At 42.7% G+C, this 16,787-nt stretch overlaps 1 protein-coding gene across 1 annotated transcript in view; it reads right to left on the bottom strand.

Moving 5' to 3' along the window:
* LOC147418188 (uncharacterized) overlaps positions 1-3,173 on the bottom strand; it is a 47,345-nt gene extending 44,172 nt beyond the window's left edge. Inside the window, exons 1-2 of the mRNA XM_086507139.1 lie at positions 2,694-3,173; positions 1,398-1,475 (exon numbers count right to left, since the gene is read on the bottom strand). Coding sequence (XP_086363265.1) covers positions 1,398-1,475; positions 2,694-3,083 — 468 coding nt within the window. The 5' untranslated portion in view covers positions 3,084-3,173. The remainder of the gene's footprint in view (positions 1-1,397; positions 1,476-2,693) is intronic.
* Positions 3,174-16,787: the final 13,614 nt, after the last annotated feature.

Below are 16,787 nucleotides of genomic sequence, written 5' to 3'. Positions count from 1 at the left end.
CTCTCAGTCTGACCGCAGAGTCGGAGGGGTGAATCTATCAGGATAAATCGTTTTCATGTTAGTGACCACATCTGTGACATGGGCGTTCAGTATGCATTTTGACACAAACTACTTTTTTAGATCATGCGCCAATGATTCTTACTTGTCAGAAAGGCAGTGGAGTGGCAGTCTCATGCTACGCATTACAGAGAGGATCTTTCTGGATACAGATCTCAGAGAGCATATTGTGGCGCTATGGACAGCGAGTTTGGACACACCGGGTGACCCTACTGCTAGAGCCACTAGCCTTGTGGAGCTCAGCCATTTCTTCCTCCAGGAGTCGATAGCCCGCTTGGCTGCGGCCCGAGAGGAGGAGAAGCGGCTCCGGGGGGGCATTGCTTCCTTACATAGATGCAAGAGCATCACCCAAGGAGCCCTTGGTTGGAGGAGTAGATGCAGCAGGCTCGGCAAGGGCATCACCCAAGGAGCCCTTGGATGGAGGAGTAGATGCAGCAGGCTCAGCAAGGGCTGATCACCATTGAGGAGCGGCGCCAGGAGTTTGCCTTCCATCATCACGCATCTCAATGGACTTAGGTAGCGGGGGGGGGGGGGGGGGGGGGGGGGGGGGGCCCTGGTTTGGGGTTTATAAAGCGTCTACTAAATGTCAAACTGGTCTGTAAGACGAAATCAAATACTCATTCAACTTGCATATCTGTATCGATGCAGCAGGCTCGGCAAGAGCATCACCCAAGGAGCCCTTGGATGGAGGAGTAGATGCAGCAGGCTCGGCTAGGGCTGATCACCATTGAGGAGCGGCGCCAGGAGTTTGCCTTCCATCGTCATGCATCTCAATGGACTTAGGTAGCGGGGGGGGGGGGGGGGGGGGGGGGGGGGGGGGGGGGGGGGGGGGGGGGGGGCTGGTTTGGGGTTTATAAAGCGTCTACTAAATGTCAAACTGGTCTGTAAGACGAAATCAAATACTCATTCAACTTGCATATCTGTATCTTTCATTGGACGTCATAATGCAACAAAAATCCACTCAACACAACAGCAACACCTCTGTCTATACATTCTCATCTTTATTTTTTCATAAAATATGAACTTATTTTATAAGGATTGCACAAATCTGGGCCTAATGATGCCTGGAAATATGAAGAGATCGAGTAATAGAAAAAGAAGAAATCTTTCCTCCAGTAAATGCTTGTTCGACAAATTAAATGATTACTAATATATTAAGCATGTTTATCAACTGGCAGCTCAAAAAAATCTTCTTATTTGAACACATTTTAATGCTTCGTCATGTACTGCATGATCATCGTTAAAGAATAATGATAGTATTTTTATAATGCAGATTTTTTTCCATAAATCAGTTAGACGCATAATACAAAGCATTAAGCATTACAAGGTTGAGCACATACATTAGGATCCAGATCAAAACCAATTGCGTTCGTGCCAACTCCTGATAATAGGAGAAGAGGATGATTTCTAGAGGAAGCCTGCACCAGAAAGAAAAGAGAGGTGATAAGGCAACCATTAAAAATGAAACTATAAAACCTCCCAAAGAAAACTAAAACTTATCCCACTTGTAGGTGAGAGGGGATTCATCAACGGCCTTATCAAGCTTCCTTGTGCCCAGCTCATTTCTTAACCATCCACTCTTATTCCATAGAATGGCACTAGCCCAACTAAACTCAAAGTTCAACTTTGAAACAACGATCACAGATAGAATGTCCACATGGTTGCTAAGTTAACCCCGGAATGGAACTTGCAATTGGTTCACTCTTGTGAGAGGCAATCGCTCTCAATATCTACAAGCCTGCACCTAAGAAACAAAAACAGAAAACAGAACCCTCCACTTGGACAAAAGAGTAGCGAGATCTCTACATGGAGAGATCCGGCCCCAAGACCAATGACCCTTGCAGTTTTTCTTGATTGATTCACAAGCACAAATCATGTCCTTTACTTGGACACATCAGTATAAAAGTGTTATCAATGCAAAGACTTCAAGAGTGATTACAGCTAAGGCCCTAAGCCTATTTAATTGGGCTTCAAAAGAACCTGGATAAAAAGCAAAATCCCAGCACTGGCCAAAAGGCAGCTGAGATGTGCTTTTGGCTGCTGGCTGTCATGTCACATGTGGCAGAGCTACTTCGGCATTGCCACTGGCCCTGCTCACTCATGATCGAGGGCATAGCTCTTGGTTGGTTTCATCTGCCTATTTAACCAGGGCTATCCCACCATCTTTTATATCCTTGTTCTTTGACTAGTGACTACATTCGAGAAAATTCTAATGTGCATACACTGCAACTTTCTTTCTCCTACATCAATGTCTGACAGCTTTTACAGTATCTTCTGTAGCAGTTATACCTGGGGGAATACCATGCCTGACAAAAATGATTAAAGAGGAAAGAAGGAAAATTCCCTTTCGTAGACTATGTGTTGGATGCTACTCCAGTAGCACAAGATACTCTCCTATTTTGATGATCTATGAAAGAATGCAACTTACGAAGAGCATTGAATTTCCATTATTGCATCTGACTTCTGTTAATGACAAAAAAAGGTTGGACTTGGTGGGGCTTCAAGGCTGTCCTCAAATACATGTAATGCACAAAGTCCTGCTCGTGCTAGGAGCAGAGAAGGCTTGAAGTGGGAATTTTTTGGGATGATTGTTACAACAATACATAATTGTACTTGAGCAAAAAAGAGGTGCTTACTTGTGGATGAGGGAAGTATCGCCAGAGAGCGAGCCTCCAAAGTGATCCAGGTACTGAGACATAATGCAATTCGTCAGCAGTACAAGTCTCTGGCTTCGGAGGGGCAGCCGCTGCTTCACGGAGTGCAGCGCCTCCACTAGCAAGTTGAGATGAATGATCATCCTGAAGCGGACGTTCGACCGGGGGGGAAGTGGAGCTGAAACATGCTGCTAAATGCTGGCCTTTGAGACCTTGCGAGTACGAACGGGGACGAAAGGTGAACTTGCAGACATTAACCACGCCAGAAAGCTTTGAATGGGAGCATGACGGCTGAGACCACAAATGATGATGGCGATGAACGGAGGAGATAGTAGTAGCTCTCCCAACAGCAAATGTCCCGCACCTGTGCATGTCTCTTCTCTGTTGGGGATAATCTCTCTCTCTCTCTCTCTCTCTCTCTCTCTCGGCAGCTACGTCTTCCTTGGGCTCATTAGCGTTCTTACACTTGGCCAAATCTAAGCCATCTTGAAACGCAAAGTAGGTCCCTTGACATCATAGAAGTGATCTTTTTTCTTTTTTTTTAAAAGCCGCTTCGACTAGTTTTAAAGATTGCACCCACTCACCCACACCCACATGTCTCAGGGATCACAAAAGTGATCTTTAAATGAAGGGAAAATTGCCCGGGCTAATTGGCAATTTCCACAACTTTCAGCGGTAAATTTTTCAAAACTGACAAAGTTGGGTTCAAATCGAGCAACAGAAAATATGTTGAAAGGGGCATGAGAAAATATGTTGAAAGGGGCATGCTGCCCTTGTGGGAACTTGATCTGTGTATGGGCATGCACCCTTCTTGGCAAAAATTTCTGAAGGAAATATCTCTAGAGGCAATGCTTACAAACTATGGTCTTATAGTGTATTTGCACCAGCTAGGAAATGTTGAAAGGGGCATGTTGTTTGTGTGGGGAATGTGACGCCCCAGAATCTGGGCGCGTCGGGTTGGGGTCTTCTTGGGCCTGGCTCGGATGGGATCGGTTCAGGTCGGGGTGTTTCTTCAAGGGGTCCTGGTGCGGACGGCACCGGCTCAGGAGGGCCCGGCTCGGACGGGACCGGCTCGGGTCGAGGTGTTGCTTCAAGGGGTCCTGGCACGGACGGCACCGGCTCAGGAGGGCCCGGCTCGGACGGGACCGGCTCGGGTCAAGTTGCCTTCACGGGGGCCCGGCTCGAACGGGGCCGGCTCGGGCGTGGTTGCGTTCCCTGGGTCAACGGCCGTTTGCGTTTCGCGGGTCTTGCGTTCCGGGTCCCTAGCCCCACGTAGCCTCAAGCTCCGCCGCACTGACGGAGGGTCATAGCGTGCCCCGGGGAACCTTGCGTGGAGTCCCCACGATGCGCGAGTGCGTGGAGTGAGGCTAGCGTGTCTAGGTGGGGGGTCCCCTCCCGTGGCCGTTCTCGGGAGGCTCATACCCCTTATAGGGAACATGATTTGTGTAGGGCATGCACCCTTCATGGCGAAAACCTCCAACGGAAACATCTCTAGAGGCAATGCTTACAAAAGATGGTCTTATAGTGTATTTGCACCAGCTAGGATTTGAGAAAACCACCTCAAGTAAAACCCTCCCCTTATATTACCAGTCAAAAACCTGTAAAAAACAGCTTTGATCGAACTACACTTTTTTCATCAAGGTGATTAGTACTCTGGAAAACACACATTGTCCATGTTCTTTTTTATGCTTATGCCTCTAAGAATTGAATTTGGTTCTTTATGCATCCACGTAAACACTCACATCCCTATACGATGAATTGGAAGAAGTTGAGTGTTGTATTTCTTTCAAGAGATCTTTTACCACTAAAAGGTCCTTTTTCTTCTTTGGAGTTGAAAAAATCAAAAACTTTTTTGTCTTTATAAACCATTATCAAAAGGCGTAAATTGGTCATCCCTCAAAGAAGCAATACGTTTGACTAAATAGAAAAAAGGCATATTGAGAGCATTGCTTGAAACTAGCTCAAAGTACTAAGCTTTTGGCAAGTGTGAAAAGCAAACGCAAGTGATAATCTCTCTCTCTCTCTCTCTCACTCTCACAACCAAAGGTGTTGGCATGCACACATACATGCTTATTCAATCAACAGAAGCTCTAAAGTACGTCTCTGGATTCCTTTCAAGTTGATGATGGCTCTTCCAAATATTGCAACCAAGGTGAGATTTCACAAATGGACTTCTAAAAAGGAAATCAAAATATGAGGGAAATAAACACAAAAGATATGCAAAGGTCGAGCATAATTCAAAAAGAGAAAGAAAAGTGGAAGCTAGTAAGGACAAAGGAATATAGCAAAGTATAGACATGTTAAAACATATTAGCTTATGAAAAAGTGTCTCTTAACTTATGGTTCTACCTTTTAGGGGGATTTTTTTTTTTCCTAAAGTGGCATTGATTTAAAAAAAGGAATGCTACAAGAGAAGGCAGCCCTTTGGGAAGAGTAAGGCCAAACTCTACATATTGCAGAAGTACAAGGGAAAGATTAGCCAAAGGCGAAACATGAAGAGGCAATGACTAGATGTAACCATGTTGGGAAGGGCTAATTGTTACCATATACATGTGGTAGTGATGTGTGTGAACACACTAGGACCGCCGGGGCATTTTTTCCCTCTCTAGGAGGTTTTTTCCCCCGGGCAAAATCTGCAAAACAGACTTGGGATATTCTAGCCGGTCTTTATGCAAGCCGCAATGAGGCTAAAATTGCTTTGATGCGTAAAGAGCTGGAGTCGAAGATTATGCATGAGGAAGATGATATGGACACTTTCCTTGCTAGTGTCAAGGATATCAATGAGCAACTTATTTCTGCAAGTGAAGTTATTTCAGACAGTTCCCTTGTGCAGACTGTTCTTGATGCCTTACCAGATTCTTACCAAACTTTTGCTAGTACTTGGAGACTTATGACCCAAGGAAATCCTGAAGTTGTCAAGTTTGATGCATTATGCACATTGCTGTTGCAAAACTCACTTTCCAGAAAAAACAGGACTAGGCAGCGTGCAGTTGAACAGGCTTTTATTGCTTCTCAAAGAAAGGGTGGTAACAGCAATGCAGCCACTTCTTATGGTTCTGCTGCGAGTGGCAAAAATTCTATTCCTAATGCTTCTGCTGGCAGCAATTCGTCTAGAAATTCTGGTGATAAGGGCAAAAAGAAGATGCGTTGCCATTATTGTAAAGCTAATGATCACTTGATCAAGTCATGTCCTAAGTTGAAGGCCAAAGAGGCTAAGAAGTGGTTCCACTACAAATGCAGCCATTGTTGAGTCTTCTGTGAAAGGAGACTGTGTTGTTGATGTTGATGCAGAATGGGCTTTTAGCGCAGAGTGCACTTACAATCCTGTTGTCCATGATGCATGCTTGTCAGTTGCTGCAGATTCACATGTGTGGTATTTCGACAGTGGTGCTACAAAGCACATTACCTCACATCGTGAATTGTTTACCTCTCTCGAGTCTGTCCCTCATGGGAATTCAGTCACTTGTGCCAACAACGCCTCTTATTCAATTCAGGGAGTTGGAAAGATTGTGCTCACTGCTGCTAATGGCAGCTCCTTCACACTTGTTGATGCACTTTACGTACCTGGGATCAAGAAGAATCTCTTGTCTGTATCCGCATTTGCTAGACTTGGCCTTGTAGTCAAATTGTGGATGATAGATGTACAGTTCCTGATCTCAGTTTTGGTGATGAAATTGTTGCATCTGGGCTTTTGTGCCGTGGGCTATATAAGCTCACTTTGTATGACAAGTGTGGACAAAATTTTGCAAATGCTGTTGCAGATTCAAGGGCTATTTCAGATGCAAAACTTTGGCATGCACGTTTTGGTCATCTGAATTTTGCCAGTTTGCTGCGTTTGCAGAAATCTGATATGGTTGCTTCTTTACCGCCTCTTGAAGCACCTGTCAAACATGTTTGTGAAGGCTGTATTCTGGGTAAAATGCAGCGTTCTAAGTTTCCAAAGGATGGTTCAGTTAGGGCTACATGCAGGTTGCAGCTTGTGCATAGTGATGTTTGTGGGCCCATGCAAACTCCGTCCTTGGGCAATTACCTGTACTTCATGACTTTCATTGATGATTACTCCAGGCATGCATGGGTATTTCCGCTTAAAGCGAAGTCCGAAGTTTTTATGTGCTTCAAACAATTTCTGGCTATGGCTGAAAATGTCTCGAAATGTACTATGGGCACCCTCCGTTCCGATCGAGGGGGGGAGTATATGTCTCATGAATTTAATGCTAGTCGTGGGATAAAACACCAATGTACAGTGCCTTATACACCTCAGCAAAATGGTGTTGCTGAGAGGAAAAACAAGTCATTGACGGAAATGGCACGATGTATGGTCAAAAGTCAAGCTTTGCTGCATTCTTTTTGGCTTGAGGCCATCATGTGTGCCACTTATGTACTAAACAGGTGTCCTACGAAAGCTTTGCAATCTATTACTCCATATGAAGCATGGCATGATAGAAAGCCTTCTATTGAGCACATGCGTGTTTTTGGCTGTTTGGCATATGCTTTGGTGCCACAAGTGTAGCGCAGAAAATTGGATGATAAGGCTGTCAAATGTATTTTTGTTGGTTATAGTGCTAAAAGCAAAGGTTACAGGTTGTATCATTCACAAACAAAACGTATTCTGGTTTCTCGGGATGTAGTGTTTGTGGAAGATTCTGTTCAGCCCTTACTGTCATGTACTAGAGACAGTAATGTAAGCTCACAGGACATTTATGACACTTTGTTGCCTCTTTTCAGTGGTGGAATAAGTTCCAATGAGGCAAATGTACAACCTATGGGGGTTTCTGAAAATGTTCTAGATCAGCCTATTACTGATGCAGATGTACATGATGTACTTGATGAGGAAAGGGCTGAAAATGAGCAGGCTAGAGGTATGCCAAAATGGCTGGTGCACACTTTGCGTGACAGTAAATTGGATGCACCTTTGTCTAGTCGTACTCGTTCAGGCTCTTTCCATGCATCTTATGCATCATATTGTTATGCTTTGGCTGTGTCTAGCTTACATGATGTTGAGGAGCCTCTGTCTTTTGATGAAGCACAGAATTCAAAAAATTGGATGGCTGCCATGCAATCAGAATATGATGCACTCATAGAAAATGACACATGGACTTTATGTGATTTGCCTCCTGGCAAAAAGGCCATTGGTACGAAGTGGGTTTACAAGTTGAAACGCAAGCCGGATGGTGAGATTGATCGTCATAAGGCTCGACTTGTTGCAAAGGGTTATGCACAGCAAAAAGGCATTGATTATGAAGAGACTTTTGCTCCCACTTGTCGTATGACTACTGTGCGTTTTCTATGTGCATTGGCAGCTCATTTTGGTTGGGATGTACATCAATCAGACATTGTTACTGCTTTCTTGGATGGTGACATATTTGAGGAAGTTTATGTAACGCAGCCTCGTGGTTTTGTCATAAAAGGACAAGAGGACAAAGTGTGCAGATGTAAGAAGGCTTTGTATGGGTTGAAGCAATCTCCTCGTGCTTGGTATGAGAAAGCTGACACTCATTTGGTTAAACGAGGCTTTCGTAATAGTCCAACAGAAAGCACATTGTATGTAAAGCGTGAGGGTGATGTACTTCTCATTGTGGTTCTTTATGTTGATGATTTGCTGATCACTGGACCAAATGAGAGACATATTGTTGAATTTAAGGCTGATTTGAATGCTACTTTCAAGATGAAAGATTTAGGGTTGTTGCATCATTACTTGGGTATACAGTTTAAGCAGTGTGATGGTGGTATTGCCTTGTGTCAGAAAAGTTACATAGAGACATTGCTATGTAAGTTTGTACTTGAGGATTGCAAACCTATTGCCACTCCCATGGAAACAGGTTTGAAGTTGAGTCTACATGATGCTGGCGATCCTGCTGATGTCACTCTTTACCAAACTGCTGTTGGCTGCCTCATTTATGTATGCAACATGAGGCTAGATATTCAGTTTGCAGTCTCACAGGTCGGCAGATTTATGCATAGCCCAGGGTCTAAGCATTGGCAGGCTATCAAGAGGATTTTCCGCTACCTTAGTGGCACTTTACATCTTGTCTTGTTTTATCCCAAGGGGGGATCATTGCCGCCAGACTTACATGCTTTTTCGGACTCAGATTGGGCTGGTTGTTTTGACATGCGAGTGTCCACAAGTGGTTTTTGTTTCATGCTTGGCAGTTCATGTATATCATGGTTGAGAAAGAAGCAACCTACTGTGGCCACTTCGAGTTGTGAGGATGAGTATAGGGTAGTCTTCACAGCTACGGTTGAGTGTGTATGGCTCAGACGCCTTATGGCTGATTTGGGTGCTGGACAGGACACTACCAACACTATCTACACTAACAGTCAGAGCGCATTGGCAGTTGCGAGGAACCCAGTTTTTCATGCTCGCACAAAGCACATTGAGGTGCATTACCATTATGTCAGGGAGAGGCTCTTAGCAGGAGAGATCATCTTGGCTTATGTGCCAACACAGGACAACCTTGCAGATCTTTTCACAAAGGCATTGTCTCGTGAGAAGCTTGAAGCTTTCCACAAAGCTTTGGGCTTACTCCCCTTTGTGGACTGATCATGTCCTCAGGGCATGGCACTTCCCTTTACTCATGTGCCAGCTCTCGTTCACCGCATCACTCCAGGGGGGATTTGTTACCATATACATGTGGTAGTGATGTGTGTGAACACACTATGACCGCCGGGGCATTTTTTCCCTCTTTAGGAGGTTTTTTCCCCCGAGCATTGTATATACGCCCATCACTCTAGGGCTATCTATCTTTCCATTGCACACTAAGTAACCCACTCTCTATTGTGTGCCTTGAGCTTCCTTCGTCTTCTCCAAGCTGTGTGTGTTTCTCTGCAACCCTAATTCCAACACTAATAGCATATATCACACATGAAAATTTCCTAAGAGGTGTGAAAATTACCGAAGAGGTGAAGTGAACTCAAACAAGACACAATATACAAAGTATAAAGAGCATGAAAGTACTTCAAGCCCCAAAAATCCATGGGATGCAAAAATGAGACTTTGGCTATTTGATAAACTTTCTTGAACTGCATGAATGTTGAAATTTTTGACCATCCTCCACCTGGGTACTAGGGGAGAAGCATAGCCATGCCCCACCTTTAAACTTGAGTACACATGTGGTGTCAACTTGCAATCCAAGTGTAATACACCTTCACCATAAAACTTGATGCAAATCATCATGAGGTAGCTGACCAAAGACCAAGTAATGGTGTAAGGTAATACCAGCAAAGCTCTTTTTCCAGCCAAAGGAAGCTACCACATTCTATAAACTAGCATACTATTTGGGGGATGCATAGCCTTTAGACTGCAAGACCCGACGTGTGACATTCTGTATTAGTGTAGAGAGAGACACTCAATCATCCTTGACCTCTTACGCAAGTATATGATCACCAAATTCTCCTTCCAAACCTGCCATCCATGCAAGGACATAATATTTTTGAAAATGGTTAATGCTTCCTCAAACAATGCTCTGTTGCTCTAGATCCAAACTTGCCATAAAAAATGAGATTGTAGAGCATTCCATAGAAGGATATCCAAACTAGTGACATTCTCCCAAGAAGATCTTTTCCAAATTCAAAGGATTTGGATGTAATTCTCGGAATATAACTTGCATGTAAGTCCGCATTTTAGAATTGCCCGACCAAGCCAAACAAGGTAGAGAAAATTTTCAACGGCTTTGTGACACCTAGGGCAATAGCCAGTTGGCCTTTCCCAAATGATCTAGCTTTAGAACCTCTCCCATATAGCTGTGTGTAACACTAGCCATAAGAAGGTGGCATGCTTAATTGAGGGAGAAAAATATTGTATACATTTAAATATGTACTTCCATTGGTTAGGGGTCCTCTAAATGTTTCACCTCATGTTGAGAGTTTCAATCAACTATTGATCCTCAGCCCCATTGCTTTTGTATTTGGAGAAGAACACTCGAGCCATCTACATTTGTTCATCTTGTACACGTCTAATAAGAATACTTCTTGCCCTCTTCTTAAATAGCTCCATCCTACTCACGACAAGATCAACACAAGCTAGGGAGACATTAAAAGTAATGAAAAATTCTTGTGGAGTTAGGAATGAGCCATCTCTGAATATATCTTCCAAGTATCTAATGCCAGCTTTGAAACTCTTGTGATCTCAAATGTAGAGAGCAAGATCCAAACTAGGAATGTAAGATCAAAACCAAATGTAATATCTGAGAAAGGGTGTGCCAATCAGCTTGTCCAAACTGGCTTTCCAAAATAGAAATCCTTCACTTCAAACCATGATTTCCAGAATCTGCACGTAAGATTAGTACCCACCACATATCTAACTTTGGCAAGTGAAAGCTCAAGATCTTTGAAGTCAAACCCTTTCCAGGTCATGAAAGTACAAAGAGTGAAGAGATTAACATTTTTCTTGATGAGGTGGGCCCATTAATCATTAGATCATATGCTTCTGACAATCCACTCAGTTGATAATTTATTAGCAAATAGCTCCATATTTAGCAGCCCAAACCTCCTTGCTCTTTAAAGAGAGTACAATATTTCTATGCAACTTTAGGCATCTTATTTAAACATTCATTTCCACCCATGGGAACCTTCTAGCTAGAGAGTAGATTTGTTGAATCTAATACTTAGAAGGCCTCCAACTGGCAAAAAAATAAACAACTAAAGACAGAATATGATACATAAGGACAAAGAGCCTTGTTGATAGGGAAGGCTGTAAAGTTTTCCTGTGATGACTTTTCTTTTGGATTTTTCTACCACCCAATTCACCTCTAAGCCATAGATACATTGAAGCCCATTGGTATCCCTAGCAATGTGAAAACTTGCCCATCATTTATCTCTCGACAACTTGCATTGAAACAATAGAGGGTATCTTGGAAGTAGTACTCCTAAAGCTGGTTTTTTTGTGGTTGATGTGTGACCAAATTGCCAAGCAAAACAAGGTGAGACATTCACGAAAATGCTCAATACTTACATCATTAGCAATGACATCACTAGTATCATTTTGCAAACTACTGAAGACATAAGGTTTACTCAGAACCTAGTATGTCTATCCCCTTAATTGTTGTCTTATGCATACAATCCTTGACTAGCCATCCTAAAGCATCTGAAGAGATAGCATAAAGCAAGGCAGTCAATGGACATCCTTGGATGATAGACCTCCTCAACTATATAGAAGGAGTAAGCTCTCTGTTCATGGCACAAAGAACATGTACAAACCTGATGAACTGTCTACCAAGTGTGATGCCAAGGGCCCATGCCTGGGGACTAGCACGAGGGCCCCTTTGTTTTGTATTATATATGGAGAGGATGGTTGGGTGGAGCAGAGGGTTCCCAATCCCGAGGCCTCATAATGGTATCAAAACTCAAAATAGGAAAGCAAGTCATGGCTACTTTTGGCCTCTCTTGCATGCAAGCCCATGCAAAATTGTGAAGGTGAAGGTGAAGAAAAGCTCAATGGTTGTGGGCACGCACCCCATCACACACACACACACACACACATGCGTAAGTGCATTGTTGGATCTATAGCAAATAGCATGAGCTTTGGCTTTGGGTACGCAAGGAAGAGGGTGGCACTTTTCCTTTCTGCAACGGGCTAAGCCAAGCAAGCCACGCGACACCATCATCTTCTCTCTCTCAGCTATGTTGTTGAGTGACTCCATAGCCTTGTGGATCTTGGGTTTCACACCTAAGGCCACATTAACTTGGCCTTTAAGTGGCCAAGGAGCACTTCCCACCCTCAAGATCACAGCTTCAAGTCCCTCAACCTCTGTACTCCACATTTGGTCAAGGGCTAGGGTTAATGCATTGCAAATTAGCTTGGCATTGGAAGGCCAAGCGTATAAATGTTGGATGTCTCTGAAGGAGAAGGGCATCGTACCGCACACATGGGCGGCTTTCACAAATGTCCTATGAGCTTACATTATTGTGTCTAGTAGATAATAACAAAGGTTGAACAAAATCTTCACAAATACAACATCTCATGAAACTAAGATACGTTTTGTTTGCAGATGATATGACTATAACATTTGCTATCAGGATTTTAACCAACAAAAATGCATTTGACAGCCTTATCATCCATTTTTTGTGTTGCATTTGTGGCACCAAAGCAGAAGCCAAACAACCAAAAACACACATATGTCAACAAGTGGCTTCTTATTATGCCATGCTTCAGAAGGAGTCATAGATTGCAAGGCTTTGGTAGGACACTTGTTAAGAACATAAGTAACACACATGACAACCTCAAGCCAAACTGAATGTGGTAAAGCTTATCTCTTGACCATACATCATGCCATCTTTGTAATTGACCTTTTTTTATTTTAGAAATATCGTTTTGTGAGGTGTATACGGAACTGAACATTGGTGTTTGATCCCACGACTAGCCAAAACTGCATTAAATTCATGAGACATATACTCCTCCCCTCGATCTGAATAAAGAGTGCCCATAGTACATTTAGAGAAAAATTTCAACCATAATCGGAAATTGCTTGACACACATGAACACTTTGGACTTAGTTTTAAGTGGATACACTCATGCATGCTTAAAGTAATCATCAATGAAAGTCACAAAATATAGGTAATTACCCAAGGATGGAGTTTGTATAGGCCCACAAACATCACTATGCACAAGTTGTAACATGCATGTAGCCCTTAGTGAACCATCATTTGGAAACTTTGAATGATGCATCTAACCTAAAATACATCCTTCACAAACATGCTTAGAAGGTGCTTCAAGAGGCGGCAAAGAAGCAACCATATCACATTTCTATAAACGCAACAAACTAACAAAATTCACATGCCTAAAACATGCATGCCAAAGTTTAGCATCTAGAGTAGACTTTGGATCCACAAATGCATTTGCAAATTTTGGCCACACTTTTCATACAAAGCAAGCTTAGAGCACATGACACAAAATTCTAAAGGAAACAATGAACTAAGATCATGAATTGTACATCTATCATCCACAAATTTGACAACAACACCAAGTCTTGCAAGTGTAGACACAGACAAAAGGTTCTTTTTTATCCCTAGTGCATAAAGTGCATCAACAAGTGTAAAAGAACTTCCATTTGTTGTAGCTAGCACAATGTTTCCAACTCCCTTAACCGGAGAAGAGGTATTATTGGCATAAGTGAACGTATTCTTGTGAGGGACAAACTCGAGAAAGGCAAACAAATCACAAGTGTAAAAGAACTTCCATTTGTTGCAGCTAGCACAATGTTTCCAACTCCCTTAACCGGAGAAGAGGTATTGTTAGCATAAGTGACCGTATTCTTGTGAGGGACAAACTCGAGAAAGGCAAACAAATCACAATGCAAAGTAATGTGCCACTATCAAATTACCAAACATGTGACACTATAGCAACTGACACGCATGCATCATGGGAAGAAGCATCATAAGTACACTTTGCACTAAATGCCGACTCTGTATCTACATCAACATCACTATCTCCATTTCCAAAAGATTCTGCAATAGTTGCATTGACAATAGATCCAGCCTCTATATTCTTGGCCTTTTTTGCCTTTAAATTAGGACATTGCTTTATGAAGTGATCATTAGCCTTGCAATAATTGCAATGCATCTTCTTTTTTCCTTGAATTCCCAAACGAGTTGCTGCCATCAGAAGCACTAGACATAGGTGATCTGCTACTCACTAAAGAACCATGAGAAGTAACTACATTGCTATTCCACCTCCTCTTTCAGCAACAACAATAGCATGTTCAAGTGCATATTGTTTACCCCTATTCTTTCTCAAAAGTGACTCTTATAATAGCAATGTGCATAACGCATCAAACTTGACAGCTTGAGGGTTTCCTTAGGTCATAAGTCTCCAAGTACTAGAAAAGTCTAATAAGAGTTTGGAAATGCATCGAGAAAAGTTTGCACAAGTGAATTGTCTGAAATAGCTTCACCACAGAAATGAGTTGTTCATTGATATCCTTGATACCATCAAGAAAAGTGTCCATCTCATCTTCCTCTTGCATAATCTTTGACTCCATCTCTTTACGCAGCAGTGCAATTTTAGCCTCATTGTAACTTACATAAAAACTAGCCAAAGCATCCAAGCCGTTTTGCTGATTTTGCTAAGTGAATGTGAGGAGTATTAGTGAGCTTCATAGATAATGCAATCAATGCATGAGCCTACACATCTCCAACATCCCAATGAGATCACTTAGTTGTAGGCAAAACAACTCTAGTAGCAACATACCTACAAGAACCTGCGACATCTTGATAAATCCTATATCCATAGAAGGTGGACATACATCAATGCCCTACACCACATTCCAGATGCCCTTTGACACAAGAACATGATTCATCATGTAAGGCCACATTGGGTAGTTATTCCCATCCATTTTTTCCTCAATAGCAACATCTTAAAAACATATGTGTTGTTGTCAACCATGGCAAGTGACTGCACTTGATGTGAAAACTACCCAGAAAGAGGGAAAAGAAAGTAGGATCAACACATGCTATGAAGCACAACCCAAAGAGCATTGAAGGGGACCTGTTTTGCAAAAAAATTCCATGACAGAGATTTTGCACAAAAGGACAAAATTTCCTCCACAGTACCGCCTATAGTGGAAACGGAGGCTATAATGAGCTTGGATCAAAATTTTGAGCTCAGCATATCCGAGAGGATGTAACCTGCTCTAATACCAATTGTTTAAATTAGGGTTGTAGGGATACACACACAACTTGGAGAAGCTGAGCTCAACGCACAAAACAGAAAGTGTTTTTCTTAGTACACAAACAGAAAGATAAGTTAGCCCTAGAGTGATGGGCATAGATACAATGCACAGGGGGAAAATCTCCTAGTGAGGGGAAAAGTGTCTTGACAGTCCTAAGTGTGTTCACACACATCACTACCACATATCTAGTAGCAGATACATCCATCGGGTTTAGACTTTTGTGTAGATTGCTCCAAGATGTTTTATCAACTCTAGAAATCACTCTACCCGGCTTATTCCATCTATCATCCACCTTCTTGACAATGTTGTAATCACCATCAAGCATAATGGGAGAAGATAAACTTCTTAGATAACACCATATTGAACTCCTCCCTATCATTGAATTAGGAGTATACATGGAAACAATAGTACAATTGAAGGGTTTATCCAAAAGAACACAAATACAGCATTGATAAGGGTCCTCAATAGTATCTTTGACCAGGTGAGGAGACTTATTATTAATTCCAATTGTGTTAACCCTCACGGACATCCTATCACCTTCGACGGACGCATATTGTTTATTTGATTGAGTCATGGACCGGGCTTGTCGGTCCAATAGGTGTGTTGGTGATCGCCGATGAGAGGCGCACCACTTATCTTATTTTGAAAGTAGTTTTGCAATGACCGGCCACTGTGGGCACCCATGTGTGAATGGGTTAACCTCTTATAAAAGGTCCATTTGACCTAAAAATTCTCATTCGAGGTGTAAGCTAAGAAGTGCTCTTGCTCCATCTTTGTCCCCTTCTCCTTTATGTGCTCCCAGGTGTGTGTGTGTGTGTGTGTGTGTGTGTGTATGCTTGAGAGAGAGAGAGAGAGAGAGAGAGAGTGATCAAGCATTGCGGCGGCATCAAAAGCGGCGAAGTGGTTGAGTGCGACATCGATGGTGGCTCCTTCTTTTTTGTAGCACAGGATCCTTCACGATGGAAGCATTCAGCTGTGAGTGACACACCCCTACCTCGTTGAGCTTGCTAGGATCTTCTAGTTGTGTGTTTGGAGCCTTTCGAGGCTCGCACACAGTGCACAAGCAAGTTTCGAGCTTTGACACGTATGGCAAAGCGTGAATTTTTGGCGTCGTTGCTGAGGAATGCCTTGCATTAAGCTTGAGGAGCACTCAGTACTACCTTTGGAAGCTTTTCTTCCATCTGTTTTCTGTTTTTTGTTGTGTTGTGTAAGAACTATTAAGTGGCTGCAAAGGGCAAATTAGCACGTTTTTGTCAGCTTTTGTTAAGCGGCTGTAAGCTCTGTTAGTGCTACATTGTACTTGTTTTTGTTGGTTTTGCAAGATCTGTAATGTGCAGGTGTTAGTAGATATGTTAGTGAGTGAAGAGAATGAGAAGTAGAGTAGACAATGAGCAATAGAGTTGACTGTCTG

The sequence above is a fragment of the Adiantum capillus-veneris genome, chromosome 30 (genome assembly GCF_014529385.1).
Source record: "Adiantum capillus-veneris isolate H3 chromosome 30, ASM1452938v2, whole genome shotgun sequence".
Lineage (NCBI taxonomy): Eukaryota > Viridiplantae > Streptophyta > Polypodiopsida > Polypodiales > Pteridaceae > Adiantum > Adiantum capillus-veneris.
This window is presented reverse-complemented; position numbering and strand designations above follow the sequence as displayed.